General features: G+C 39.9%; 1 protein-coding gene across 2 annotated transcripts in view; it reads left to right on the top strand.

Annotated features, from left to right (window-relative positions):
- The window catches only part of LOC147222749 (steroid hormone receptor ERR2-like), a 35,924-nt gene extending 17,995 nt beyond the window's left edge, over positions 1-17,929 (top strand). For both annotated transcript variants that reach the window (XM_086167671.1, XM_086167670.1), the window contains 4 exons: positions 6,297-6,407; positions 6,972-7,133; positions 13,733-14,002; positions 16,596-17,929. In XM_086167671.1, coding sequence (XP_086023797.1) covers positions 6,297-6,407; positions 6,972-7,133; positions 13,733-14,002; positions 16,596-16,840 — 788 coding nt within the window. In that variant the 3' untranslated portion in view covers positions 16,841-17,929. The remainder of the gene's footprint in view (positions 1-6,296; positions 6,408-6,971; positions 7,134-13,732; positions 14,003-16,595) is intronic.
- The last annotated feature ends 9,334 nt before the right edge of the window (positions 17,930-27,263 follow it).

The raw sequence follows: 27,263 nt of genomic DNA, 5'->3' as shown, positions 1-27,263 counted from the left end.
GGTACTTTACACTCAGTGTACATTAAAACCTATAGTAGATTTGTAGCTCTGTTGTCTTTGGATATATCTTGAGACCTCAAAAACATTTGCACATTTTTTTCCCAAAATAACACAAGGCCATCATTTCTTTTTGTCCTCCTGCTTCACCATAGTGCCTGTCTCATAATAGAAGCCAACGGCGGTTAACTGCAGTCTGTACTGGTATCACAGGATAGTATGTCAGGCTGTTGGAACACATCCATGAGTATAACTTCATTCGCCGTGCACTGATGTACTTGTGTCTATTCATCTCAGAACCTACTTGTTTTAGTCATTGCAACACTATTTTTACACAAGGCCACTCCTGATGTCTTCATCCCATCCCAAATATATCATACGTGGACACCCAGCCAGAAAAATAACATTGCCTTAGAAATAAAGCTGAGGCTATTAGCGCGTGCTTAAGGGGAAAACAGCAGGGTATTGTCTTAGATAGGCCATGCCAGACCACTCGCGTAGAGTCTGTGTGCGTTGGGAAGCGGATGCTCCTGAGATACAGCATCACAGCTGCCGCAACATGTGCAGGTGATCCCCTGAAAGTGATGACATTCAATTAAAGGGAAAAGGGACTTTGAATGTGGCAGAGTGCCGCGTGGTGGCCTCTTATAGACCGATCATGGAATCAGTTTGGGGACGGCAACCTGTCCTACTTTATGTAATGATGCAGCGTGGAGCCAAGGGCTTGTCATGGAAATGAAATAATCACATGGTGAAATATGAACGGAGGTGGCAGGATGAGCAACTCCACAAAGAAAGATGGAAATTATAAAGGTGATTTATTGTTAAAGATATATCATACAGATTTCAACCGCTGTTTTATCTCACAAAATTTTGCTTTTACTTCCCTACTGTTTATAGAAATATAAAGCGTATTATTTAACTCTATATTTTTGTCCCATCCCTTGCTATGTTGTGACTTAAATGATATAATTTGGATTGATTGCCCGGGGGGACTGATATAAAGACGAGACTTTTTGGAATAGTCGTGATCAATGTGGCTGAAATGTACCCGAAGGGATACGAACAGGTGTGGAATTATGAGCGCCGCAGTATCTTGACTTACAAATAATGTTGAAGAACTTGTGAGTTTGAGAAGGTCCATCTAAGAAATTCTCCTTATGTCATAAAGCGGCAGCTGTAAGAATTAGATCCCTCCTCTCGGTAACACCTGCCACCGATCGGCTGACTCGCTTCCTAAGCCCGGCTTTATAGTTTATGTGTCAACTGCTGACTAAATATAAATATAAAAGTTCAAAATCAGTAAATTGCATATATGTGATCATATCTTTAATTTAAAACTGTCAAGTTGTCTTACTGTCATGTAAGGAGACTTGTATATTATGGATCATGTCTTGGAAATTTTAATAATATAGTCGTGTTTGCTCATATTACATCGGCGTCTTTGCAGCTTATTGTAAGAACTTCATCGAGACCTGTAAAAAAATATTGGAGATGACCTGTGAAAATATTGTACATGACAGGCTTCTTTTCAGATCCAGCTTCACCGCTGTGACACAGCGGAGGGCCCGCATGAAAGTTAGCGTCAGGCAGCTGTTTGAGGGACCGGTCTCGCTCAGTGACCCCTTAAATGTCCAGCTGAGGCCAATAAAAGGTCACATAGCCAATGGAAACACTCAGTAATTACAACTCGCGGAAGGTATGGTGTCAGTCACTACTGCCAGGAGTCGGTGCCCGCAACTAATAGCAGCACTAATACCGCCATAGCATTACTCGACACTGTTAAATTTTGTCAGAATTTATGATCAACTGTCTTTTTTTAATTTATATGTCAGTCTTGTAATATTTTCCTTTTTTTATCCCAACAAATTTCATACTCCGAATCCCATATACTGAAAGAGCATTTGACCATAAAGGCCAAATGATTCCTTATAGTTTTGCTTTGTTTTGTTTTATCATTTATACTAAAGTTGGCAGTTCTAGGTTGTAGTTTTAACATCATGGTTTCCACTGTATATTTTTTGTTTGCGGTGATTTTCTGCCGCTGCTGTAATACGGTGGATGAATGAAAGCATCCAGACTATTTAGGCAACAAACACTGCTGTCTCGCCTTCGTCCGACCACAGATAGACATCAGCAGTGTTTCCCGAGCGAATGTGGATTCTGGGGTAGTATTACAGCCTTATTTTTTCCCCCGGCCACATACACAAAAGTTTAATACAGCCGTATCCAATATCATGGACAGACGGGTCCCTTCCCGATCGATATGCTGATATCAGAAAACAATCAATGCACCAACATTACATCATAGACATAAAAGAAAAATCTTGGCTCTTGCATGAGAGCATCATCTCCGAACCGCCAGAGATAGCTATGTTAACTAGTATTGCGCAACCCAAATTTGCCCCCCCCCCATCCAGCTGTGCACCCACCGCTGTCAGCCAGTTGTCAGATCAGACACAGACAGTAAAACTTGCTCCTCTGAAGAAGAGGATTTGGGGAAGCGCTGAACTTCCAATACAAACACTATACATGCAGAACACACACACACACAGCTCACATTGCTACACACACGCCGAATGTATATCAACCCTGACAAGTGACATGGAATCAGCCCTTGAGATACCATTTTTCCCTGCTCAGAGCAGTCTCCTTTTTTTCCTCCCCTTCACCTCGCTCACATTCTAACTGTGTGAACTCCACAAACCCAACGCTTTGCTACGCCAATTCACGGAAGATCCTGCATCGACCATCTCCAGCTGTGCAGATGTTTTCGATTAGAGGCACATTTGTGGTCAGGAAAGCTCTGTAATGCACAGTAATACCCCTTGTGGACACGCCAGCTCAGATTTATGAAAAGTGTAGTACATAAAGGGCGATGCCAGTGTGAGCTTTTTGGAGAACAAGTCCAGCTTTCTAGCTCACAGAGGGTTAGAGCAGGTGGAATGCCATCCCAGTCCTCCTCTCTGGTGCAATTTACCAGACTCCCTCCCTCGACATAGCCCACCCAGGCTCTGCACAGTTGAACAATAGCTGTCTGATGCCTTTAGTTCTCTCCACACTGTCACAGACGGCCCCCAGAAACAGTTCTGGGGAAAGGTCTCTATGCCTTGGAAAGGGTGGGCAGCCTTGGGGGAGTGTGTGTGTGTGTGTGTGTGTGTGTGTGTGTGTATTGGGGGGGGGCACATGTTGCATCCCTCCGATTTTTCCCAGCTAAAATAGGGTGCTTCTAATCTCCCCTCAGCAGTGCTTGCCAGCCAGCCAATTCTGACACATTCTCTAGAAAGAAGCGCCTCTGACAGGTGAGGGTCTGTAAATAGTTGCACGAAAACACATGCACACGCTCTCGCGCGCACGTTCATATAGAAACGCACACGTTTTTTTTTTTTCGAAGAACCTAATATGAGCTGAATTTTTTATTATTTATTTTGTCATTTCTGTTTTAGTTTAAACTAAAAATGTGTGGTTTTCCTCACATGTTGACATAAATATGTGTTTGGATTTAGACAAAATTAATAGGATAAAAATTTGGGGGTGACTTTGTTCCTGCATATGTGTGTTAACTAAATCTAAAATCCTGTCGCAGCCCTGTGTGTATAACTATTTCATCACCGCCTTTGGAAGACTAGAATGTTCTCTATTGACATACATGGAAATTACAATAAATAGATGCCAGTCGCTTAGAATATTGAAATAAATACATCGGACACAGTGGCCGCTGGGCAGAGCAAGAATTAGCTACTTCTGTCTGTGCTTTAAGGTTGAACGGGTCAATAAAGATATTGAATGTGAAAAGGAAGCTGAGGTCAGGTGGCTGTAAAGATTGCTCCTATACAAACATGCCTCATCATCTTTCCACACACATGCATGGACACACACACACGAGCACACGGTGAGGTGGCACTGTCAACCAATATCTTTATGTCTCAGCCCTTTCACACTTATAGTTTGCAGTTTTGTGCACATTGTGCATTGTATGATCTTACCAAGCTCATAACACAAGCACTCACATTTCACCCACCTCCCATTCTCCTTGTTCTTTCCCCCCATAACTTCACCCTCTGCATCCATATTCTGGCTGCTACACTTTATGAGGGGCCAGCAACCGTAAAAAATGGATCTGGATGCTTTTAAGATGATCTGTGCGCCTGCCTGGCTCTCTTGCTATCACAGCACAAGCACTCTTTTGGACCACATTGTCTTAAAGCATGGAAGCCGTTGTGGTTTTGGGCCCGAGGTGTGGAATGTTGTGCTGATGATGACACCACCACCCCCCCCCCCAACCCCTCCATCCCAGCCCTTTACAAGGGGCCTCATCCAGCTGTCTTGTTGTGGTCAGATTCTCAGTACTGTTCCGCATCACATGGTCAGGAGATAATCCTGAGGTGTTTGAATCAGGCACCCGCCGAGACTGTCCGGCCTGTCAAGGGGGGCGGGGGGGTATGAAAAAGAGGGGACAGACAGAAATAAAATTGAGATAAATTCAAAATGTTATCCTAAGGAAAGAAAAGTGATCGAGTTGGCCAAAACAGCAATATTCCTGTCTTATTCCCTTAACTGCCCTGTTCTTCAACAGCGAAACCTTTTTTCCTCCCTCTCACTCCTGCCCCGTCCCCCCCATTTCCTGCTTCAGGTCCGTCTATTGCAGCTCTGCTAAGCTGTAAACTGAAACTGGTTAACGCTGAGCTCTTTATTCTTGTCAGCGTCTATTAATTATGGGCCGGTTGGATGTTCGAGTTCAAACAGCCCCTGCAGATCTTGGAATTCTAACTCCGGCTGTTTGGTCACTCGTAGCTTGTCGCTGCCACATGACCCGGCAGTCAGCGGCATGAAAACCACAGTGTGTGTGTGTGTGTGTGTGTGTGTGTGTGTGTGTGTGTGTGTTCAAGCATGTTATAGGAGCTGTAAGGGACAAAAACAGCAACAATCCCCTGTCATTTGGTATAACAAGTCTGTAAATAAACTAAAGGGTGCGTACTTGGATGGAACATCTTTATATTACGAAAACTTATTTTTGTTTGGGTTTTTAACCGGGAATGCCTTTTATTAGAACTGTGTGTGCCATTTGCTATGGAATTGATTGAGTATCTGCAATGCCTTTCTGCAGTTTCCTGACACGCAATTTATAATTTTAGATTTACCTTAAAGAAGAAACGTGATAAAAAAAATACAATAAATCTCCATCTATAGTAAACCCAGTTCCAAGCTGCCTAACTGACTAATTAAAACGGGATCCACATGTTTTCAAAGAGCAAGAAGTCTATTTGCAAGCCTTATTGATTACTTTAAGGCGTACAAATGCAAAGCTGTGTTAGAAGAGGGGCTCTCGATTTAGCTTCAATCTGCCAGGCATAAAATGATCTCACTGTGTTTGCTGGGAAGAATGAGCTCCCTCTGGGCCCGCTGGGTAATTAGGTTAGTGGATAGTCGGTGTCAGGAAATTGAAAGACCATCCTAATCGGATTCTTTTGTTTCCAGGGGAATCAAAGGAATTTATATGAGTCACTGGGAAATCTCACACAACTCAATTCCACTTGACCATGTAAAGTCTGTTTGCTTTCCCTCAATGCTCAAACAACTTTTTAATACGGGCATGAAAATTCAGTCTGCAAGGTGCATCTGATGTCGCACACGTCCTCTGGGAGGGCTTTCAAGATTATCCCAGATATGTCACGTATACTAACTAGATACTCAAAATCTTCCATTGGTATTAGTGTTGAATAGTCTCGCACTCCTTGTCACTCCACTTAAAATAATACAAATAGAGTAAACAGGACAGCGAGGCAAAGATCTTGGGTGGGCGATATTCAAATGAATAGATTACATCATTATTTTAAGGGATTACATTGTTAACATCAAGGAACACAATTTCCTTTTACCAATTTTGTACATTGCAACCTTCTTAAAGACATTTTTTGACTTTTTTTTGACCTAGATCAACTCCTTATTCAACACATGGCTCACTTTTTTTCTTTTCCGAACAACTTGAAAAAATGACCAAGGCAATTATTTTAAAAAGGCAACAATATTATTCTGGGTAAATAGTATTTAATTTTTGGTTGTCCAGGCTGTATGACTTAAAAATAATGGCAATTGCTCGACCAACATAGTGCATTTGCAAATAGATGTTGTATTTCAACCGAGAATGCTGATTATTACCTACTAAGGAAAAAATAGTGAATATTTTCTTGCCGCCGATACATCCTGTTTGTTATCTTTTTGATGAAAATGTGTAGTCTTTCTTTTTCAGATACACTTTAAATATGTATGTTATACAAAGACTCACTGTTTGCTTGCAGGGGTGCGCCTGGACCGGGTGAGGGGGGGTCGGCAGAAGTACAAACGGAGGATGGACACAGAGAACGGGGCTTACCTCGGTCTCACGATTCCCCCTCCTGCCAAAAAACCATGTAGGTCTTGTTGTTTTTCTATCAAAGTCATATAATGATGTTTTATTTACTGAAAGGTTTCATGTTTTTTGTATTATGCAATTATTGCTAATTATGTATGAATATATTGAACATATATCTAATTCAGCAACAGCAGACAAATCCTCATTCTAATGAAATCATAATAGTCATATTTTTTATTTTCTGTAGGATTTTGGGGGCTAGTATCAGTTAATTAATTATAAATTGTCGGGTCTATCTGCTTGCACATGTTTAAGTGACACGAGAGAACATCAGATCAGCATTTTACACTGACACCGTGGGACAATACACCTATATGAATGATGTGATCAGACACAAATGAGAGTAGTTTTGGATCTTTCATTTCTTGGGAAATACATATTCTGAGTCGTGTCCTCGTTATAGTAGTTTAAGAAAGTACGATATGATATGGAATCTTGATCATCTTCCTAAAATCAACATAATAGTGCTACTTCAAGACACATTGAATGCTCATACTTACATTTTTCTGTTTTGTTTTCAAAATGTATTTATGGTTTTTGTATCCGTCTTCCTCGTACTCAGTGACAAAGATTGTTTCCCATCTGCTGGTGGTGGAACCGGAGAAGATCTACGCCATGCCTGATCCCACCATGCCCGATGGAGACATCAAGGCTCTTACCACGCTGTGCGACTTGGCTGACCGTGAACTCGTGGTCATTATCGGCTGGGCAAAACATATCCCAGGTACAGAGTAGGATTGGGAAATGAACACCGGCATTTTCTTTTTGTTTAATAAACCGTTTTTTTTTTTCATTAAATTTATTACAGTGCAACATTTTTATCATTGTAATATATACATATATATTTTCCAAAACAAAGTGTTTAAATTATAATCTAACTGTAGATGTATTATGTTGCTTTGATACACAAGCCCAATATGATTTAGCAGTTATCAGTAAACAATTTTAATTTCTACAAATGGTTAGTAACACTACAGCTAATACTAGTATGTCTAAAACTATAGTAAGTAAACCCATTTAAATCTTACTAGTGATCTAATGCTAGGCTACTACTACATATTCACCGACTGTTGCGCACATAATCATGCCCCCCGCACACACACACACATACACACTGCAACAGACACATGCAATCCTGCACAAAACAGGATAATTATTTCTGCTACTCATCTGCACCTTGGGGAGAGGCTAGTCCCATATTCGAAAATCTAATCAATAAAAAGCAGCTAAAACCTTTGATTTGACTGGGTGGGGCGGGAGAGTTGAGGGGTGTGAGCCGCCCCTATGTCAATGTATTCCATTTCAATCCCGGACTTAAGGAAAGCAATCCTTTTTCTTACTTAAGGAGACTACACAGGGCCTGTGGTAAGAAATTGATTTATTCAGGAACACACTGACGGATTCCTCCAGTCCTGTTGACAAATTCTTAAACAAGACTCATTATACAGATGTTTCATCTCTCGTATATTGAAAATGACGCTTTGACTACAGTGTCTTTAAAGGAAAAATAGGTTGGACAGGTTCGTTGAGATGCATCTCATTGATCCACACACACATATCGTATGTTAAAAGCCCGAGTAACTAGAGCCCATTTTTAAGCAGAGCGATATTATGGTTATAATAGATCCTAAGCTTCATTTACAGATAAAACTTGAATCAACTCAGTTGTCTTGTTACTTTTTATTTCAGTTATTATTTTATCATAGAAAAAATTTATGGCACAAAGGAACTTCAAAGTATCAAATGCTTAAAAATTCTAATGCTGATATATTGGATATTACATCAGATACATTAAGATATTGTCATACCAGAGCTAATACTGTCATACAGACTATAACAACCCGCTGTGGAAGAAAAGAAATTAAATTAAAAAAAAGGCTAGATATAAATCAGTTTAACATCAAAAAGATGGAGATGGTCTTAGTTGAAATGGAAAATCAATAAACAAGATGTTAAAAAGTTTTATAAGATCTTAGATTTTCATCAGTTCACACACAAAAAAGATAATATACCCATAGTAATGTCAGGGTGTAAAAACAAGTGGTTGGAGAGAAAGTGACACCTGGATTCATCTAAAAATTGTTGTAGAATTGGAGTCCTACTAGGCGTGCAGACAAAATGGAGATATGGTGATTTTTCTATTATCTAATGTATACTCAGATATTGATAATATGTCTGACATATCACTATAAGCCTATCATATTGTGTCAAGTTGGGTTTTACCAAAATAACAATCACAATGAACAGGGGAACCTCAGGGGATGTCTTTGTCAGCGCTAAGGGTTGGACTGAGGGTGAACCCCAATGTTATGACAACTAACAGTGCAGGTTAGTTCATACATCAAGCACAACATTGCACAGCTATTCAACAACGGAGATCTCTAACACAGAGCCACAAAAAGCTCCCAACAGTTATTATCACTCGCAAAGGATTCTTGGGTTCCGCAGGCCAGTCCCCCCGCCACACGCTACAATATAATCTGCTCCCTTCCTTGGCTCTACATGTAAAGTGTAAAGTGATATAAAATATTGGCATTTGATCTCCCTACCTGTGGATGCATCACTTCACATATAGCGGCATAGCTTTCGGATCCGTCTTTGGTTAACAGACTTACATATTAAATCCAAATTAATGCCAAAGTGTGTGAGAGAGGGTGTATTTAATCCCAATTCTGGGAATTTTTAAAATCAATTCTGCAATGACACGGGGGAGCTGAGGGGTCTGATTAGGAGATTAGACTCTGGAGGGATACTGAGGTGCGAGTCCAGGCTGCTGTCTCACCACTTTCCACTGTATAACTCTATCTGCAAGCAAAGGAGCATCCCTGACCCAAATCCACACTTTCCTCCTTGTGGTCTTTTTCACACAACAACTTGGAAACTCAAAAACGTGCGTTTAAACATGTTTTCTCACATTCGGCTGGATATTCAGGGGATTGGGTCGCAACAGAAATTAATTTTACTATTCATTTTTCAGACCTTTACCTTTTCAACATTTGCTGTGGATAACTATTGATCTGCTAAGCCGTGAGGATCTAAATCCAGACCTGACAGAGTTATTAAAGGGGCATGTAACGCTCTTGGGACATTTTACCCAGGGCCACTGGGTCAGAGTGTCACCAAGTAACGATTAAGACAAAAGGGGTCCCTACAGTTTAACAGTCCACTCCCACTATTACATTCATAGCCCACTGCGCAAATGGCCTTAACGATGAGGTAATAAGAGTCATTATTGCAGATTGGTCCATTAATGTAAAAGTCCTTCAACATCCAGATATGGAGCATTTGATAGGTTTTCTGTTAAATGTTACCATTTTGAAAGCTTTGATGAATATTTGTACCAATATAGAGTTTTACAGGACGCCAACAGGACAAGAGGTACAGTTTTGACTGGGCAACAATCAATCGAATCAAACGCTTGCACAAGCGGTCATGAAAATGGAAACATAATTATAGCGTGGTTGTCATAAGGTCAGAGGTGTCCACTCATTTGCCCAGGTGTGAACACACACACACACACACACACACACACGAACACACGCACGCCATTCCAGACAACAGCACGCATTATGAGTAGATTTATATTCGAAGCAACAGCCCTGAACACCCTCTGGTATTTAATGTTCACTCAGCTCAGAGCATCACTTTCTTCCTCTTTGATTTTTTTTTCATCCAGCTCCCACACAGACTTTTTCAGCCATCATATCTTTCACACACAGTCTCTCACTTCCTTGTTCTCTGGCTCCCCTGGTCCTCCCCCCTCCCCCCTTTCTCCAAGGCCCTCTAGTCTCATTATTACCTCTGTCTTTTTATTAGGCCCATTAGGGCTCTTAGGAGGCCTGTAATGATACCAAATGAATAGAGAGTGAACTGCTGTCTGTTTTAGACGGCGCTCTCTATGACAGCTTCAAGCTTCACTGACAATCACTCAGTCATTTCATTGTACTGAATAGAAACTCAATTACATCCTTGATCTGTACCTGTGCTCTATTAATGCATGTATTTTTGCTTTGTTATTCGGGATTGCAAATATTTAGGACAATCCCAGTGAATGTCAAAGCCACATATAGACATGTAAAATACAGGTACAACTGTATCGTGTTTCAGAATGCCTCGAAACATCAGAATTACAGAGATGTAGCCAAAGATTCACAAAAATATGGGTACTGGACAGACTGATGCCATTACTTTAAATACAGCAATAAATCAGAGAAGCTTTCCGTATTAATTTTCCTACCCTTTCTTCAAGCGTTCTGCCACAACACTTTGACTACTGACAGAAAAAGATGCAAAACATGCATGGATGAGTCATTCAACAAAAAAAATGCAAAAAATTCGGGACTGATGCCTCAGAGTGCTTCTCTGCACTTCATATGGAAAGTGACACAGGGCCACACACACACACACACACATTAAATTTTACCAACACATCCAAAATAAGATTTAGATTTCATATTGATTTGACTTTCATTTATGCTGTCATCTTTGTCATAGTTAGATAAGCTTTTCTTCATTATCAGAATTTATATTATTTATATTTATATTCCATTACACATTTATATATTGTTTCTCAATCATTTTATTTGACATTATTTTGTGACCTCCTCCACCCCCAGTTGATTTTAAAGAGAAATGGCAAAGGTACACACATGGTGTAATGTTATTACTGTGTTACACTGTACATTGGCTTTAGCTAAAACCAAATGAACTCTTTTCTCTCTTCAGTCATTAAAGCTTTACACAAACATTGCAGAGCATCAGTAACACCAAATAACGTTGTCAGTCAGATATGCATTTTGCTTTTGAAAATAAATCATTCTAAATTAATCAAACAAATTTATCTTATTTTCCTATAGATACATGTAATACATTTTTAGTAATGTTACAATATGATCTGCTTTAAGCCCCTTTTTTTCTCCCTCAGTTGTGCTGTATCTGCAGAGGGCTGTAAATATTGCAAAGACAAAGACATCTATATTTCCTTGTGAGCTCAATATAGTGTCATGTTTGGTCAAATGGCAGTAAATCTGTCAGATGAAATATTGATATTTCATCAGGGAGAATCAGCCTCTCCAGCAACACTTAACTCAGCCACCTCCGGGTGAGTCGCCTGAAAATCCAGGGCGAACATCGGGGAGCCAGGAAGTTACTTCATCGCTTTAGTAAATTGAGTGGAAACAGGAAAAATAATACAGGTCATGAAGAAAATCGAGTGTAGATCCGAGGGTTGAGTTGAGGGCATATTGGACTTTGCTGTAGATAGTTGAAGGTGCCTGGTACTTGAGTTTCTTTGGACAACCCTGACCCGGATGACTGAGAATTTTTACAGGCATCAAAAAAAAAGCAGGCAACTGAAAATTGTCCCCTTGAGGGAAACTGTGTAACAAAAAAGCTGAGCACAGAAAAACGAAATAACCAATTTATTAACAATTTTATATCGGCCTGATGAGAGGGCTGATGCATAATTAGCTTTTTAATGTCCGAACAATTTCCCCTTCACAGTTGTTTAAACTTTTTGCACACTCACACTCATCCAGGCAATTAACAGTAATTGATCCTGTGTCATTACACTAAATACACCTTAAGCCATCAGTTTTCTTACAAATTGTCTTTTGGGAATGAGAGCGAATTTGTAAAGCATCCTACAGTATCTACATCTTGTGATCCTGTGGTCCTCCCATCCCCCCCATCTAACTTGTACCGGATGTCCTCCATCAACTGTCTGTTTGTCAGATCTGAGGCCTGCATCGATCCCCCTTTCGCATTTGGTGGACTGATTACAATCTACTAATCAATGGCAACCCCAGCACTCTTTTCTCTCTCCCTCATTCTCTCTCTCTGTCGTTTCTCTATTTGCTTGATAAGAACCACTGGAAGGACCTCTTTTAAGTCATTCTGCCCCATTCCCGTCCGTACAACATCTGATTTAAGTAAGCGGGGTGGTGGGTTCAAGGTCCTGGTCAATACCTCCAATCACCCTCCTATTAACCATAGAGTGGTGAAAGGTATTGTGGTGGTTGAGGTCCTTTCAGGTGTCTGTCTGTTTGATGTGGAGTGTGTGGATGTTGGAGGGTGGAGCTGATGGGTCACTGTCGAGCTCCGACATGGTTAAGACTTACAAGGTTGAACACTGTAAAAGAAAGAAAAAGAGAATTCCAGGTAAAATGTGTTTTTCTTCAATGGTGTTGTGAATCTTTGCCATCATCAAACATTGCTCGGTGTAACACGTTACAAAGTTACTCGTTCCAACAGTCTCTTGAATTTTATATTTAGTGTATATCATTGCCGTAACATAAAAATCAGCAAACATGCCTTTCCATGATCTCTTATTTTATCTTACTTATTACTATGTGCTTTTAACTTCATGTGAGCCATCAATTTTTGATGCTTGTTTATTACTTTTACATATCCGCATGTGTTTATTTTCCTGATCGTGAAAGAAACACCACGTGTGTCTTTAATATTCATCCTCAAGATTTAAGCTGATTTTGTGCAAATCCATTTTGCAGTGAGCGTGAAAAATAAGGAAAACTTAAAGTCAGCATACTCGTGAATCAGTTCCCAATGAGAATTTTGTAATGATTGAAAGAAATAATAAGATAGTAGTCTACTTATAATTAACGTCACATTAAAAACGGTTGCAGAATTAGCTTTTTTTATGGGCGACTTGAATTTTTTTTCCATCCCTTAAGGCTACATAATCGCTTAGTACTGAGTGAAAACCCCTTGTAGTACCAATTTAAAATGTCAGGTTTTCACTTGGGCTTCCTTTTGTGACATTGAAATATCGAACCAAATTTATAAAGTAAAAGGAAGAATTCAGCTGAACTCTGTGTTCAAGACGAGTTGTTTTGATGAATGACTTAAATTAGTTTTCAACTCAGGTATTCTAAATACAAGACATCTGGCGCATTGCACATCGCTCCATTAATGATTAACGTTAACAAATCATAAGAAGGTTTTAAATGCGTTGAAAGAGCACGACTGGTTTCGATTATACTTGCAGACTAACTGTTCAGAGTGGGGCGTTGAAGTCACTGCGGGTCAAGTTTCTAAGGCCATTGCACTTGACTGATTTATATTGTTTGGTGTTTGGCCTTGCTCTCAAGCTCGACTGCTGTGGGGTCTGCACGGCAGCGTATACACAGCCCATAAAACATATAGGTGGCTTGAAAGGCCTAGTTACAGTGCAGAGGGGCTAATGGGCTGATCTGATCCTTTGCCATGTGTTGTGCTGAGTTTTTTTTTTTTTTTTTTTGACAATTCACATAACTAATCAAATAAATAAATGAATAAATAAACACTTTCTTGTTCATCTGGCAGGTTTTTCAACTCTTTCGCTGGCAGACCAGATGAGTCTACTGCAGAGTGCCTGGATGGAGATTCTGGTGCTGAGCATCGTATTCCGTTCACTGTCCTGTGAGGATGACATTGTGTACGCTGAGGACTACGTGGTGGACGAAGAGCAGGCGAGGATCTCGGGCCTGCTGGACCTGCACGTCGCCATTCTGCCCCTGGTGCGACGTTACAAGAAGCTTCGCATTGACAAGGAGGAGTTTGTCACACTCAAAGCCATCGCTCTTGCAAATTCTGGTAAGGATCATTTTGACGTGAGGCCATTTATGAACTGATTATAATGATCCCAAAGTATCAGGAATCCTTTCCATTCAACAGCACCATTTAGAAATCAATGTAAACATCAAAAAATGTCAATTAACAGGTAATACAAATGCTCAATATTTGATATTTGCTCATCATGAATAATACTGTTTTTTGTTTAAGCACATATTGACCCAAAATGGAAATCAAACAAAAATCCAGGGGGAATTTATTACACTTGAGTATATCAACTATACCTTGTGTTTTTCAACTATCCTCTATTTTTCTCCACTGGAGCAAAGGTTGTGTGATCTCTGAGATATTATCTCGACTAATGCGTAAATAAATCTAGATAGTTGGCATTTAATTAAAGCAAACAAAGAAATAAAAACCAAAATTGTCTGTATCTTGTGAGCTGATCACTTCCACAATGAAGGTTACCCGATAAGACAGGACAAAAAGGTCAGGAGAATGGTTGTTTAATTTAACACCTCCTACATGTGCGACAGAGTGCGTGTGTGTTTTTTGTTGTTGTTTTTTTTTATTTGTGTGCACAAACGCATGCGTGTGTGTGTGTGTGTGCATGCGTGTGTGTGTGTGTGTGTGTGTGCGTGCGCGTGCACGCCTGCTTGGTGTGTGACTGTCACATCGCACTCTCATTCGCTCCATCTCCATAACAGTAGCTGCCAGCGCGCTGCAGCCGAGGGAGATATATTTAGCATTTCATTAGGAAAACAGGGGCTGTCAATAAAATGTGTTAAGTGGAGTGGAATGAGCGTCGGGGAGCGACGGGCCTCGTTTGTTCCAATGTGAAGATGCTGCGCCCATATTGACAGTTTGCTTTTCATGATGCCAGGCCTGTCCCCCACTAATCAATTCCTGTTAGGAGTCTTTTCTCCTGCCTGACTGAAAAATGAAAAATGCTGAGCCCGGAGCTTTCGCCTCTGATGACAAACTCTCCACGGGAGCGAAGGGATCGGCAGGGGCCAAGAGCAGAGGATAAAATGGGCGAGGAGGGCCGGAGGTGGGGGTGCGGGTTGGGGGGTTGATGGAAAAGACAGGGATGTAAAGGTAAGGGAGAAGTGTGAGAGAGGAAGGCAGGGGTTGAGCGTGAGGCTCAGAGAGGGTGAGAGGGCAGCTTCGGCTCGTTTGAACACAGGCTCGGAAAGCTTCGGCTCCAGGGGTCCTGTGGGTGTGACAGCTGTGGAAATTCATGGCCATTGATTTTGTAATTAGCGAAGTATCGACGGGATTGACGCCAGGCTGCTGACGGATTACATGGAAATTGTTTCTTCAAAGTTAGTTTTGCATTCCGCCCCTAACCTCCTGTGAGCACACACACCTACTCACATACACACATACAAAACACACACCAACGCTCAAGCTCTCCCTGTATATTTATGCACACTGACACACATTTAGAAACTCTTTCTCCTCTCTGTTTCTTGCGCACACACTCACACACACACACACACACACACACACAAGCACACAAGCTTGCACAGCCAAACGAGGATCAGATCAGTATTAACATGAAGGTTTCAAATGAAGAGTGCTGGAACACATGTGCGGTCCACATAGCCTAGTTAATTTCCCAAGATAGAAACGCAATTTACACAGAAGGCGACTGGTAAAAGAGACTTAATCAGTCAGTTAGGAACATAATTAGCCTTGTACGCTCCTTTTTTTCTGCCTCATTTACATGTTCATACACAGCAGTACTTTCCTTAGTAACTTTCACGACGCACAGTAGAGCTGATCTAATTCACTCACACGTGTCAGTTTGTTGCCGTGTTCGGTTTACCTTCAGGACTGCACTTTGTTCAGAATGAGACGAGCATGTTTTACAACGGTAGCACGACACATCCCTCTATGAAAAAGAATTCAATTCGTATGTTCATTTTTTTGTGGATATGAAAAGTGCATGATAAATCTGACAATAAGTGCTTTAACTGCGGGGGAAACCGGCTGAAAGGAAACCAGTGTTTGCCCATTAAAACTCTCCATCAGCTTGTCCTCCAAAGGACAAGTCTGTTTTTTTTTCTGACTTGCAGTCTTGTATAGGGAGAGCAGTATTTAATAAGTCTCAACTGGTTTTATTTTAGAGCCTATACATAAGGGGGCCAACTGCTCTTTCTTATGGAAATGAAGGCCATCTGCCGCCATCATTCAGCTGAACGATATCCTAGTAATGCAGCCATCTGAATTCATTAGCGGGGGGATGTATGTGGTCCATAATACCAAAAGAAATGAATCTTTTTCCTGTCCTACTGTATATTTATACAGGACCTACAGTACGTCTTCTCCTTTCTCTCACTCCCCAGAGCCCCAGGCCGCGCAAAGACATTAATTTAAAGGGCATCATTTACCACTAACTAAAGAAACCTCTCTTCAAAATTGCATTTTCGCAAAGACGCTGTGCAGGATTCGAAAGCTGCGGATAATGCTTCGAGCTATTGTTGCAGCTGCAGATGATTTGCACCGTTGTATCTGCCAAAAACAGCAAAAGAAATGTTTCAAACTTTACAACATGACTCATAAGCCTCCTCTTTTCTTTTTATCTTCCCCCGCCACCCTCTTGCTTCAGACTCCATGCATATAGAGAATATCGAGGCCGTCCAAAGGCTCCAGGATTCTCTCCACGAGGCTCTGCAGGACTTTGAGTGTTCCCAGCATCCAGAGGACCCTCGGCGGGCGGGCAAGCTGCTAATGACACTGCCTCTGCTTCGTCAGACCGCCACCAAGGCCGTCCAGCATTTCTACAGCATCAAAATGCAAGGCAAAGTTCCCATGCACAAACTATTCCTAGAGATGTTGGAGGCCAAGGCTTGACACCCAGGCCAGATCCTTGATGGACAGCTGCATTATCCAATGTGAGGCAAGGGACAGCCCATAAATAAATAACTTAATAAATAAATACATAACTAAATAAATAAATAAATAAATAAATACATAAATAAATAAGGTGGTGTGCCAATTGACAACAAAAGGATAAAGCTTGGACATTTCAAAACCTCAAAATACATAACGGGCTTTAAATGGTTTTAATGGGCTCAATATCAACCTGATTGGTGTGGGATCATGTGGATGTATATAAAGATGTACAGAAATGAGGCAACAGAGGTCTTGTTATAACAGGAGACCCATTGCTGTATATCATCTGAAGCTTCTGTGAATTTCTTATCTAATTTTCATCTCACAATGAAGTCTGTTAATATAAATCTCCTCATGAACTATTCGGCTACTTTGCCGCATGTGTGACTTTATTTCTTTATTTTATATTTTCTAATCTCAATTGTTAAAGCAATAGTCTCAAACTGGTCTACATATTATATGTGTACTGTATATTGTGTGAAATTGCACTGGGGGTGGGGGGCAGTAAGACAAATTCTTACATTTGTCATCAACACGAACACGTAAGGTTCTGGATTTCCTCATGATATACTTACCTCGTGTAGTTACATTGACTCAGTGGTTTTTGGTCAACTTGGTGCTTACAGAAGGACAGTGGTTGGCTGGTGATCGAGGTTTGCACTAAGCACCGATGGATTACGGGGCAATAATGTACTCGTGAGTTCTGTCTGTCATTCAAATGGTTTTTGCTTTTAGAGACTAAAATCCTCCCTCAAATCTACATTTCTCTATGTTCAGTGTCCAACAGAAATATTGGCAGCTATTGTGAGACATACAAATAATAAATATAAGCTAAATTCTGTCATTCGTGATGCTAGGTCATACAGTGTGCATGTGCACCACAGGTGCAGTCTGCAGTGGTTGAAGGGGTCATCAATGTTCATTTGGAAAGGCAGTTTTTATCTTAACAGATACGTAACAAATACGTCATTACACATGCTGTACAATAGGCAATTAGAACACAAATAGAATGACAGTAATAAAATTATTTGAAAATCAGTAAGAAAAGGACTAAATTATTTTTTAAAATGCATGTAACAGTGGGATGGAAAATACTTTAAATTAAATTAAATCAAATTAAATTTTAGTTAAAAAAAAAGTATTACTTGTGAAAATCACTGAGGGGAAGAAAAACAATTTTATATTGTGGGTGAAAAACACAAATTGAAATGTTCATTTAAATCATTCTATTATTTAAAATTAGAGCCACTTCTACCTTCTTCAGCCATTAAGGTATTAAAGTGGGTCCACTTAACATCAGGGTTTTCTTTTATGGGCCCCCAACATGGAAACTGCTCCAGTGGTGTCCAGTAGTCAGAAGCAGTAGACAAGCCGTCCAATGACACATTTGTCTTTACAATATGATGCAATCTAAGATGTGTTTAAATGCTACGTGCTGGTTTTGCAATAAATACTTAATTTATAAGATTAATATTGTCTATTTTCTGTTAGATAGTTTAACTTTATAAGCATTTGTGAGTCATAGGATATTATATCGGATTGCATTGTATTGTAGATCATTGTTGTATTCAATCCTTTATTACATTAGCTGAATTCTCATACAAGTGTTGCCAAATGAATTTGCAGATCATTTGATTTATAGCAAAGATTGTCAACATTGTTACAGTCAAAGCAGAGATGACTACTGTAGACTTCGTTCTAGCCTTACTTTCTTTAATGCCTCCCGAATTACACTTCATGACATTATTTTACTTTTTCAGCACTCGTCAAAACAAATCAGAAAAATTGACACACCGGATAAAAAACAGGAGTGAATCAAGACACAATAAACCTAGCATGAGTCCCCTCATACTGAACAGCATAATATCAAAATCAGTGTGACATTTCAATTTGTGCTGAACTTTCAGCATATAACATTGTATCTTACCCAGTCTATATAATGCCACTTGTGTATGAGAATAATGAAAATGACAAAATGTATCAACGAGTCACAGATGTTATGAATCTGCATCCATTTTTAGTTCATCTTTAATGAAATTGCTAATCATTCAGTCTCGCACTGAATGTACATCTCTACCAACACTAATACTCGTGATTAAATAAGCCTGTATATTTCAGATGTTTTAGAGCATAATATATATGAATTATTAACCACCTGTCAAATTCAAAGATAGCGATCAAAATAATGTGTATTAATTGACAACCGGCCTGATAATCCGAGCAGGTTAGATTGGATGTGCTGTCATCACATAACGATGATATGATACGATGATATATAGGATTTTAGTTAGACCCTCTGACATTTTAAACCTGTAGCGTTCTCAAAGTGCCATTAGCTTCTGGCCAAACTAGAAAAAATGATTAAGTAAATACATACGTAGGTCAGTTTCCACACTTGTTAATATCCCCACAGGAACAGACGCTATTCATTCACTGTAACGTAATGAATAGATAATTATAACCCAATGCAATAGAGATTACAGTTCCCATGATGCAATTCCCAACACAGTTAACCAGCAAGACCATCCTCAGTTAAAATTAAGGACCTTTGTACAGGAAAGTGTCTTCAAATCAGCGTTTATTAAACATTTGTTGTGTTTAGTTTACCCATGGTCAAAACTAACCTCTGCCGAGCATCCATTCATATTGAGTTAGCTCCCCCACGATGGGGTGATAACAGCTGGACAAGATAAAAATCTTTAATCCTTTAGTTCGGTCAATGAATGCATTGATTAAACATTGGTCTTTCTGTCAACGTAAGATATGTGAAGTTGCAGACTGTAGTCTACAAATAAATGAAAAACGGGCATGAGAAAGTGATGGTTTTCTTCAGCCAGTATCGACACGGATGAAGAAAAGCTCTCGCCATAAGTTCACTCCGAATCCTGACCCAAAACTTGACCACAACAGGCAGAGTGGCCCCCTTCACCCCCAGTCCTCTTGTATCCCTTTTTTTTTTGCACTTTGGAGATAACTTTTTACAACTTTCCCCCAACTCTCAAATTAATGTAAGAAAATAAAAAGGAAATGCTTAATTTATTTTCAGAGTTCTAAAACGGTTCTACTACATCCAATTAATCCTAATTGGCTCCTATGCTGAAATTCTCAATAGAAATGGAGCAATTAAATTCTGCTTTGACTCCACCTTGGGGACGAAAGACGTTTTATTTCGGTTGACGGCGGGGAGGGTTTGTCTAAATCTTTTTCAAAGGCGATTTCACGGGTGTCTGTAATAGATTCATAACAGAAAGATCACTGGGCTATGCAAGGCAAAAATGGCCACCTATTTTCCTTGTCCTGTGGAGCATCAGACTGACATTTAGCTGTATTTTGTTTACAATTTGGACATGCTGTACAGTGCTTTACACTGCAAATGTAATGTGCATATTTCACTGTACTATAGCTGCTGTGCATTGATATAACTATGAGTTTAAAGAATTTCTCATGCTGTATCAGCAAAGTCAACACACTAAAACACACCTGCTTATTGTGTGATAATAACTGTATTAAGTCTTTTTGTTTTAATGATGCATATTGTGTTGTTTTATTTTTCCGTGTCTCTTCATGCTGGAGCACACACACTGTGTGCAATCGTTGATTTTGCTTATCGACACAACTGAAGTAGTCTAGACCCTATACCTCAATTCATATTTTGAAAATTACACTGGGTTTGGAAGCGGGCCATTGGTTCCTCCTGGGAATCAGTGGCACAGAAATAAAGTGACATCACTGACTGGGTATTAAAAAAATGTAGATGAACCTGCTGCAATTGGGGAGCACATTCCTCGGAGGAGAAAGCTGCTTATTCGCTGTTCCATTTGCGGACTTATCTTATCTCTGTGCACTCTGAGATGACAAGATTTACATAAAGCATGGAGGAACCTCCTTGGCCGTTCTGGTCCGCCGTGTATAAAGGACCCTGCTAGGTATGTGTACCATAGATGTGCGATTACCCAAGAGGTTCAGTCCCATCAAAAGCAATATGTTAGCAATTGTGATATATGAATCAAGTTAAAAGAGAGCGTTGGTTCATTTTGATTGTAAACTTACCCTATGCTCGGAAAGAACAGGGTAACTATGCACACACTCCTCTTAAGACAAAGGGAATAATGTGAAAAATGTTGGACCTGAATAGCAAAGAGCCAACCAATGTTGGGTTTCAGTGTAGAGGATTCTGAGGCATTTTCTGTTGTTTGTTGTGTTAATGCCCACTGTATCCACATGTAAATATTTGCTTTTTTTGAGTGAGTCAGATCTGCACTGAATGTACAGTGACAATAAAAAAAAAAATTACATGGTTTATGTAAATAGTGCAATGGGTTTTCATTTGCAAATGGGGCTCCAACTGACAGGCATGGAAGAAAAATGATGAAGTTGAGATTATTTGTGCTGACAGTGTGAAGTACGATGGATGTCATTGGTGGAAAAGAAAAAAAAAAAAAACACATGCACATTTTTGTAACAATATCTTTTTTCTTTTCTACATGGACACCACAACCCCTTTCAACCCAGAACTAAATTCTTCACACGTTAGTAAGAAGATGTGTGGTTTGATTCCTTTCTTGTGCATTACAAAAACATGGAAAATTGAATTTATTCTGAGTGTTATCTCCGATCCGCAAAGATGTTTAGAATGTGAGTGCACCAATATGATTAACTCTTAAAATGCTTTATCTATTAAATGACATCAAATAAAACCCTTACATTTAAAAAGTTATTGGATACATAAATACAGTTAATTTATAGATCCCATTCGATAGGCAGCTAAAGCTCAACAAAGTGCTCTAAAAACTGAAATGATTCAAACAAAGGTTAAAGGCAAAATGGGAGACATGCCTAATAAATGGCAAAACAGAAAATAGTAACAGGAGTAAAAATCCAAGGAATAAAAACACACACCACAGAACAGGGGAAAACACATATTAACACCACATTTATATTTATTATTATTTTTATCCCACCAATTATTTTTATCCCAATATACAATATCTATCAATAGGACAGTTAAGGGAAAAATACTATTTATCGTGCACTGATTTAGACCACAGTATTACAAATTTAACACAAACTCTCAGGGTAGTTTCCAAGTCTTTACAAAACATGAGTTCCTGAAAATTTTAAATGTAAAGTTTAATATACACAAGTTCCTTCACAAGTGAGGATTAATGCTCTTTTTTTCCACTTCTCTACAGTTTGCGCTTCTTTTTCTCTGTGCTTTCATTTTTTTGAACAAATGGCCTGCTCCTGCATTTAACTCCATTGAAGTCAATTGCAATAATGTTAAATGGCCATAGGAAACATCTTTATATGGGGTCATGGTGAGCTTTGGGGTCTTTGGGAGAGCAGGCCAGGGTTGTACAGTCTGAGTATGTTTTTGTGCATCTGTTTGGGTGTGTGTGTGTGTGTGTGAGCGCACTTGTATGTTTATCAAGACAGTGCCTTGGGGTGTAACGGCATCCCCTTGCCCCGACTGTCTACACAATGTCCTATTTGACCTTGTGTTGGCTACAACGCTGGCTGAATGCACATCTGACACACTCCCTTCTTTTGTGGTGCAATCCTGTGGAAGTCATTTCATTTAGAGGGCTTTCAACTTCAGCCAATATGGGGGTTGGGGAGTAAGTCTGCGTTTAATCAGCCTGCCACAAACCATTCCCCTAAACAAAATCAAATATGATCTCCAGCGAAAAGATCTCTCAACAGAAGATTGAATTAAACAAATAAATGGGCTTGTCACGTTTTCATTTTTATTTATTCTCTTGGCACGGCGATGCCCCGCAATCCATTATTGCTTGAAGCAACAACTGCATATTAACTTGTGGATTGTTCTGCACAGCATTATAACCCACGTATCAGCTGTAAATGTGTAACTACTTAAGAATATCTCCTGGAAATCTTTTTTAAGTCCCTTCTTTCATGGAAGATCCCTCCGTGATTTTATTTGAGCCTGAATTTGCCCTTGAATTGCTTTTTATTTCCCCAATTCATTTGTCGGTTAACATACAGTATATTCCTTGATGTACTTGGATGCTGAAAAGTCCTTCTTAAATGCAATTTTTTAACATTCTTATTTTGTCTCTGCTTCTATGCTTTAAAACTAGTGTTTTCAATTAGGCTTTGTGTGTGATTGCACTAAAAGATTGCAAATAGTTTTCAGTGTTCGAGCCATGTTAAAGGCAGTTAGGACATGGACCGCTGTCCTTAAAGTGACTTTCTGTCTTGTAAACTGTTTTTCACTCTCCTTAAATTGTCACCAGACGCATGGCCCGCCTGTGTTTCAGCGGGGATGCTGACACTGTCACACCAAAGTCTGTTAATCACCCAACCTTGTCGTCTCCCTCTTGAAAAAAAAAAAAGTACAGTCACTCCGCGGGAGCAACCTCGTATCATCGCATCGTACACTCACACTCCCCTCTTTTACCTTTAGTAAGAATTATTCAGTGCCCGAGGTGAGAGTCCACTGGGAATCACCTGTAAAGTGTCAGTCATGGTTACCCAGAGTGCTGTTGTCTTAAACAATGTAACCAAGTGAAAGTGAGTGAAGGAGATAGGTGACCATCAATACGCCTGTTGTGTAAATTGCAGAAGGTCGTGATTTATGGCCCGCAGATACCTGCTGAATCTACCCACGCCACCCCACCCCCCTCTCTCTCTCTCTCTCTCTTTTTTTTTTTCTCCTGGATCAAGGACAGGTAAGGGTGCCTTTCTCTCCAGCTCATCCCCACCATGCTCTCAGTCTGTGGCACTTTTTGATGGACATCCCCTGAGAAATCCTGGCATTGTTTTGAAATGAATAGAGCGCCATCTGTGGGTGACAGAGAGGTGCGGGATGAGTAAGACGAAGGGAGAAACAAATTCGAGTTTGAATGGTGTTGCGTGTTTCTACCTGTGCTTTTCCTTCACCTTGCAATCTCTTTCGGCTTTTCAACACATTGTCCGTCATATCCATCTTTCAATCAGCTTTGACTTGAGGAGCCGGGCGGAGACGGAGAGGCTTGGGGGGCAGCTGAAGGTTTCCTGAGGCCCCGCAACAGCTGCAAACCCCGCATGGCATTGCATCTGTTCAAGTTTACGGCATTATGGTGTGTATCTCGAGTGAAGCAAGTTACTTTGTGGTTCACAAAGAGGTTGTCTCGGGTCTTACCCTATTAACTTGTGAGCAGATGGAAATTATCTGATTGGATATTGGACCTAAAAATGGACTTGTAAGCATCTTGCATCTCAAGCTGAAACAAGGGCAGATGAAATGAACTCTTTCTAAATGCAAATATTGGTACAATAAACTCTCCATGAATTTTTAGGTAAATTGTGTATTTGGGTGATTCTTTATGTCTGGCTGCCTCTGGCTTGGTTACTCACCTTTGCAGGGAGCCAGATGTAACAAATGGAGCACTCATTAGCATTTGACCTCCACATTATGCTTTGTTTACCTGCGTCCTCTCACCTCTATATCTCTTCACAGAAGGCGTTCAGTGTGACACAGTTTTGCTTCTGGGCGGCAAAAGGTAGGTGCCACATTTGCATTGCACCGTTTCTCAGACAATTTGAGATCACTGAAACAAGGAAGGGGGGTGGGGGGTGGTCTGATCCTCTGGGACGAAGCCACTCCCAGACGCAGTCGTCAAGGCTCGGGAGTCCTGACAGCTGCTTAAATCCCAAGAGATGAGAGAAATTGGTAAGAACAAAAGTTACAGCGAAGAGTCATGAACGCATCCTGTTGTCTAAATTAGAGTTGTTCACCGTCACCAGTAATTGCTTTTGGTCGGCAACATTCATCAAGTCAAGTGAGACATACTGAATACATTAGGTTTATATTTGCAAACGGGCTTTGCAGATTTACATGGATATTTATTTTACAAGTATTTGTGTTCATTTGGATATGTTTTCTTCTTTGTAAACACCCCAAGTATAAAGCTAAAAATGCAACTGATTCATTATAATACATTTACACTATGTTTTTGTCCAGATTTTGGTCTGAAAATAAAGAAAATGACAATGTTAGCTATAAACACTATTTGCTGCAGACATACAAGTACTTTGTCATGGGTGTGTGTGTGTGTGTGTGTGTGTGTGTGTGTGTGTGTGTGTGTGTGTGTGTGTGTTATTTTAAGCTATATTTTATGATATATGCTATGATATTAAAAGATAAACATTCACATAAAATTAAATTAGATAATTTGTACTCTGTATATCCATACATAAATATCTTTATTTGAAAGGATCATTAGGATCATATTTATGATCATTTATAACTGTAGTTATGTTGAGACAATGGGCTTTGACATTTTTGAAACATTATAAAAACAATTAAAGTAGTATATTTTTAGATAACTCAAAGGATGCAAAGCAATGGAAGATATCCAAATAATTATACAATCATACAGCAAGAAACTCACTTTAAAACATATAACCATGCAAGCAACATTAACATAGACACACCAGAAAACATGCGGAAAATATGTTGCCTCATGTAAATCTATTCAAATCCAAAAATCAAAACCATCCTCTCAAAAAGCAAAAGAAAATCACATTACCATTGCAATTTTATGCAGCATTAACATTTCCACATAACATGGGCAAAAGGCACATGCATACAGTGTGTGCAACAAGTAATGGAATATAAATACACACACACACACACACACACACACACACACACACACACACACATCCATGTACACACACACATAACAAGAGATATTACCATACTGGGGGTGTGGCAGGTAGATGCTCACAGTAGTTAATTGCACAATGAGAAACTGTTCTCTAATTTATTTCTTGCCTGTCCATACAAGGCTGATCGTGAAAACCCATTCATTTCACAGAACACAATTTTCATATTTAATGAGCATGACTCCAATACAATTACTGTAATTAGTCAAATCTCACTCACGGCCAATGGAGCTCGCCACCATTATTAGCGGATCTTATTAATGATGTTGCACATGCGGCGCTCATAGGGTAATTGAGGGCATGTGTGGGTATGGGAACAGGGGTGCCGGGGGTTGGAAAGCCATGGCGCTGTCAGTCTGGTTGGTTCTTTACCAAAGAATTAAATGGGATAACTTGGGTGGATTTTAAACCAGGAAAATAGCAGTCAGAAGAAACATTAGCCAGTTACCTGATGAAACAATTTTTCGTCGTCCATGTTCTAAGTCATGGCATGAACGAGCAGCATCAGATTGTTGCAACAGGACTGGGAGGATCACACCATGAAAGACAAAGGGAGCAGCTCGGGGAAAAGCTCATTGACTGTGAATAATGATAGCACAGAGTCAGACCCTTTGGAGGTCCATTGAGCTTCTGTGTTCATACTAAACCTTATTCAACCTGCAGAGCAGAGTGCGTCTCCCGAATATGGATGCGGTCAGTGCACATAAATAGTTGCAGTGCTGACAGATTTAATGTGGGGTTTTTATTTTCTCACATTTTTCAAATAAGGACTTTACAGTGCACACTCATACTTTTGCATTTCGTATACAGTCACAGCTGTGGCCTTGATTGATGCCGGGATTGATGTTTATAAAGAAGCAATAATTATAAGCAAAGAAAAGTGACTCAATGGCCTTTTATCCAATTAAGGGCAGAGTCACCGCTAAGTTAATGAGTTTGACGCCGTAACACAAAAACATATTAACACAACATAATTAGTGGAACATAGTGGAATTAGACAGGAGCAATGAGAGGGCTTTAGTGTTTTTATAATTAAACACCAGAAAAGACAACAATTAAGCCAAATCTTAAAAGCCAGTCTCATTCAAGCCAGGGAGGACGTTCATTGTGTTTGGGAAAGCTCTCGAGACAGGGATGCTGTCGTGTGAAGTTTGAAATGCATTTCAAAGACAAGGCCTGAAAGTGAGGGAGGTCATGAACAACAATGAGACCGGAGGACTTGGCTATGTTTGTTTCTTTGCATGGCAACACAAAGACCTTGCAACACTGTCTCTGCCTACGGTGCTCAACGGGAAAAATGACGACGAGACTCTGGAGATTTAACTTGGAATACATTTTTGGCAGATTGTTAATCAACATGGAAATGTGCTGCTGTCACTGAAACGGAAACAACCGAATATGAGCAGCATTTCCCTAAAAACAAACTATATTTGTCTAGTTTTATGACAAAAAATAGCTTTAATACAATCACAAAGGAAGCGGAAATTTCTTGTTTTTGTAATATATTTCTCTATAATTCCACAACCCATGTTTCACCCTTTCCTCAAATGAATATTCTAATATCAATAGTAGCTTTTACAGGAGGATGAGCCTGTGAATGTGGTGCTCTATTAGGATGCAGCCACTAAGGGCATCAATTTTTTTAGATGGATGTAGGTTACCTGCAGCATCAGGCTACTTAAATAGTGGCCGGATAAGCAATTCCAAA

This window comes from Fistularia commersonii, chromosome 20 (genome assembly GCF_037954325.1).
Source record: "Fistularia commersonii isolate RoL2024-O1a breed Wild chromosome 20, RoL_Fcom_v1.0, whole genome shotgun sequence".
Classification (NCBI taxonomy): Eukaryota; Metazoa; Chordata; class Actinopteri; order Syngnathiformes; family Fistulariidae; genus Fistularia; species Fistularia commersonii.
Note: the sequence above shows the minus strand (reverse complement) of the source record. Positions and strands in the feature narration are given on the sequence as shown.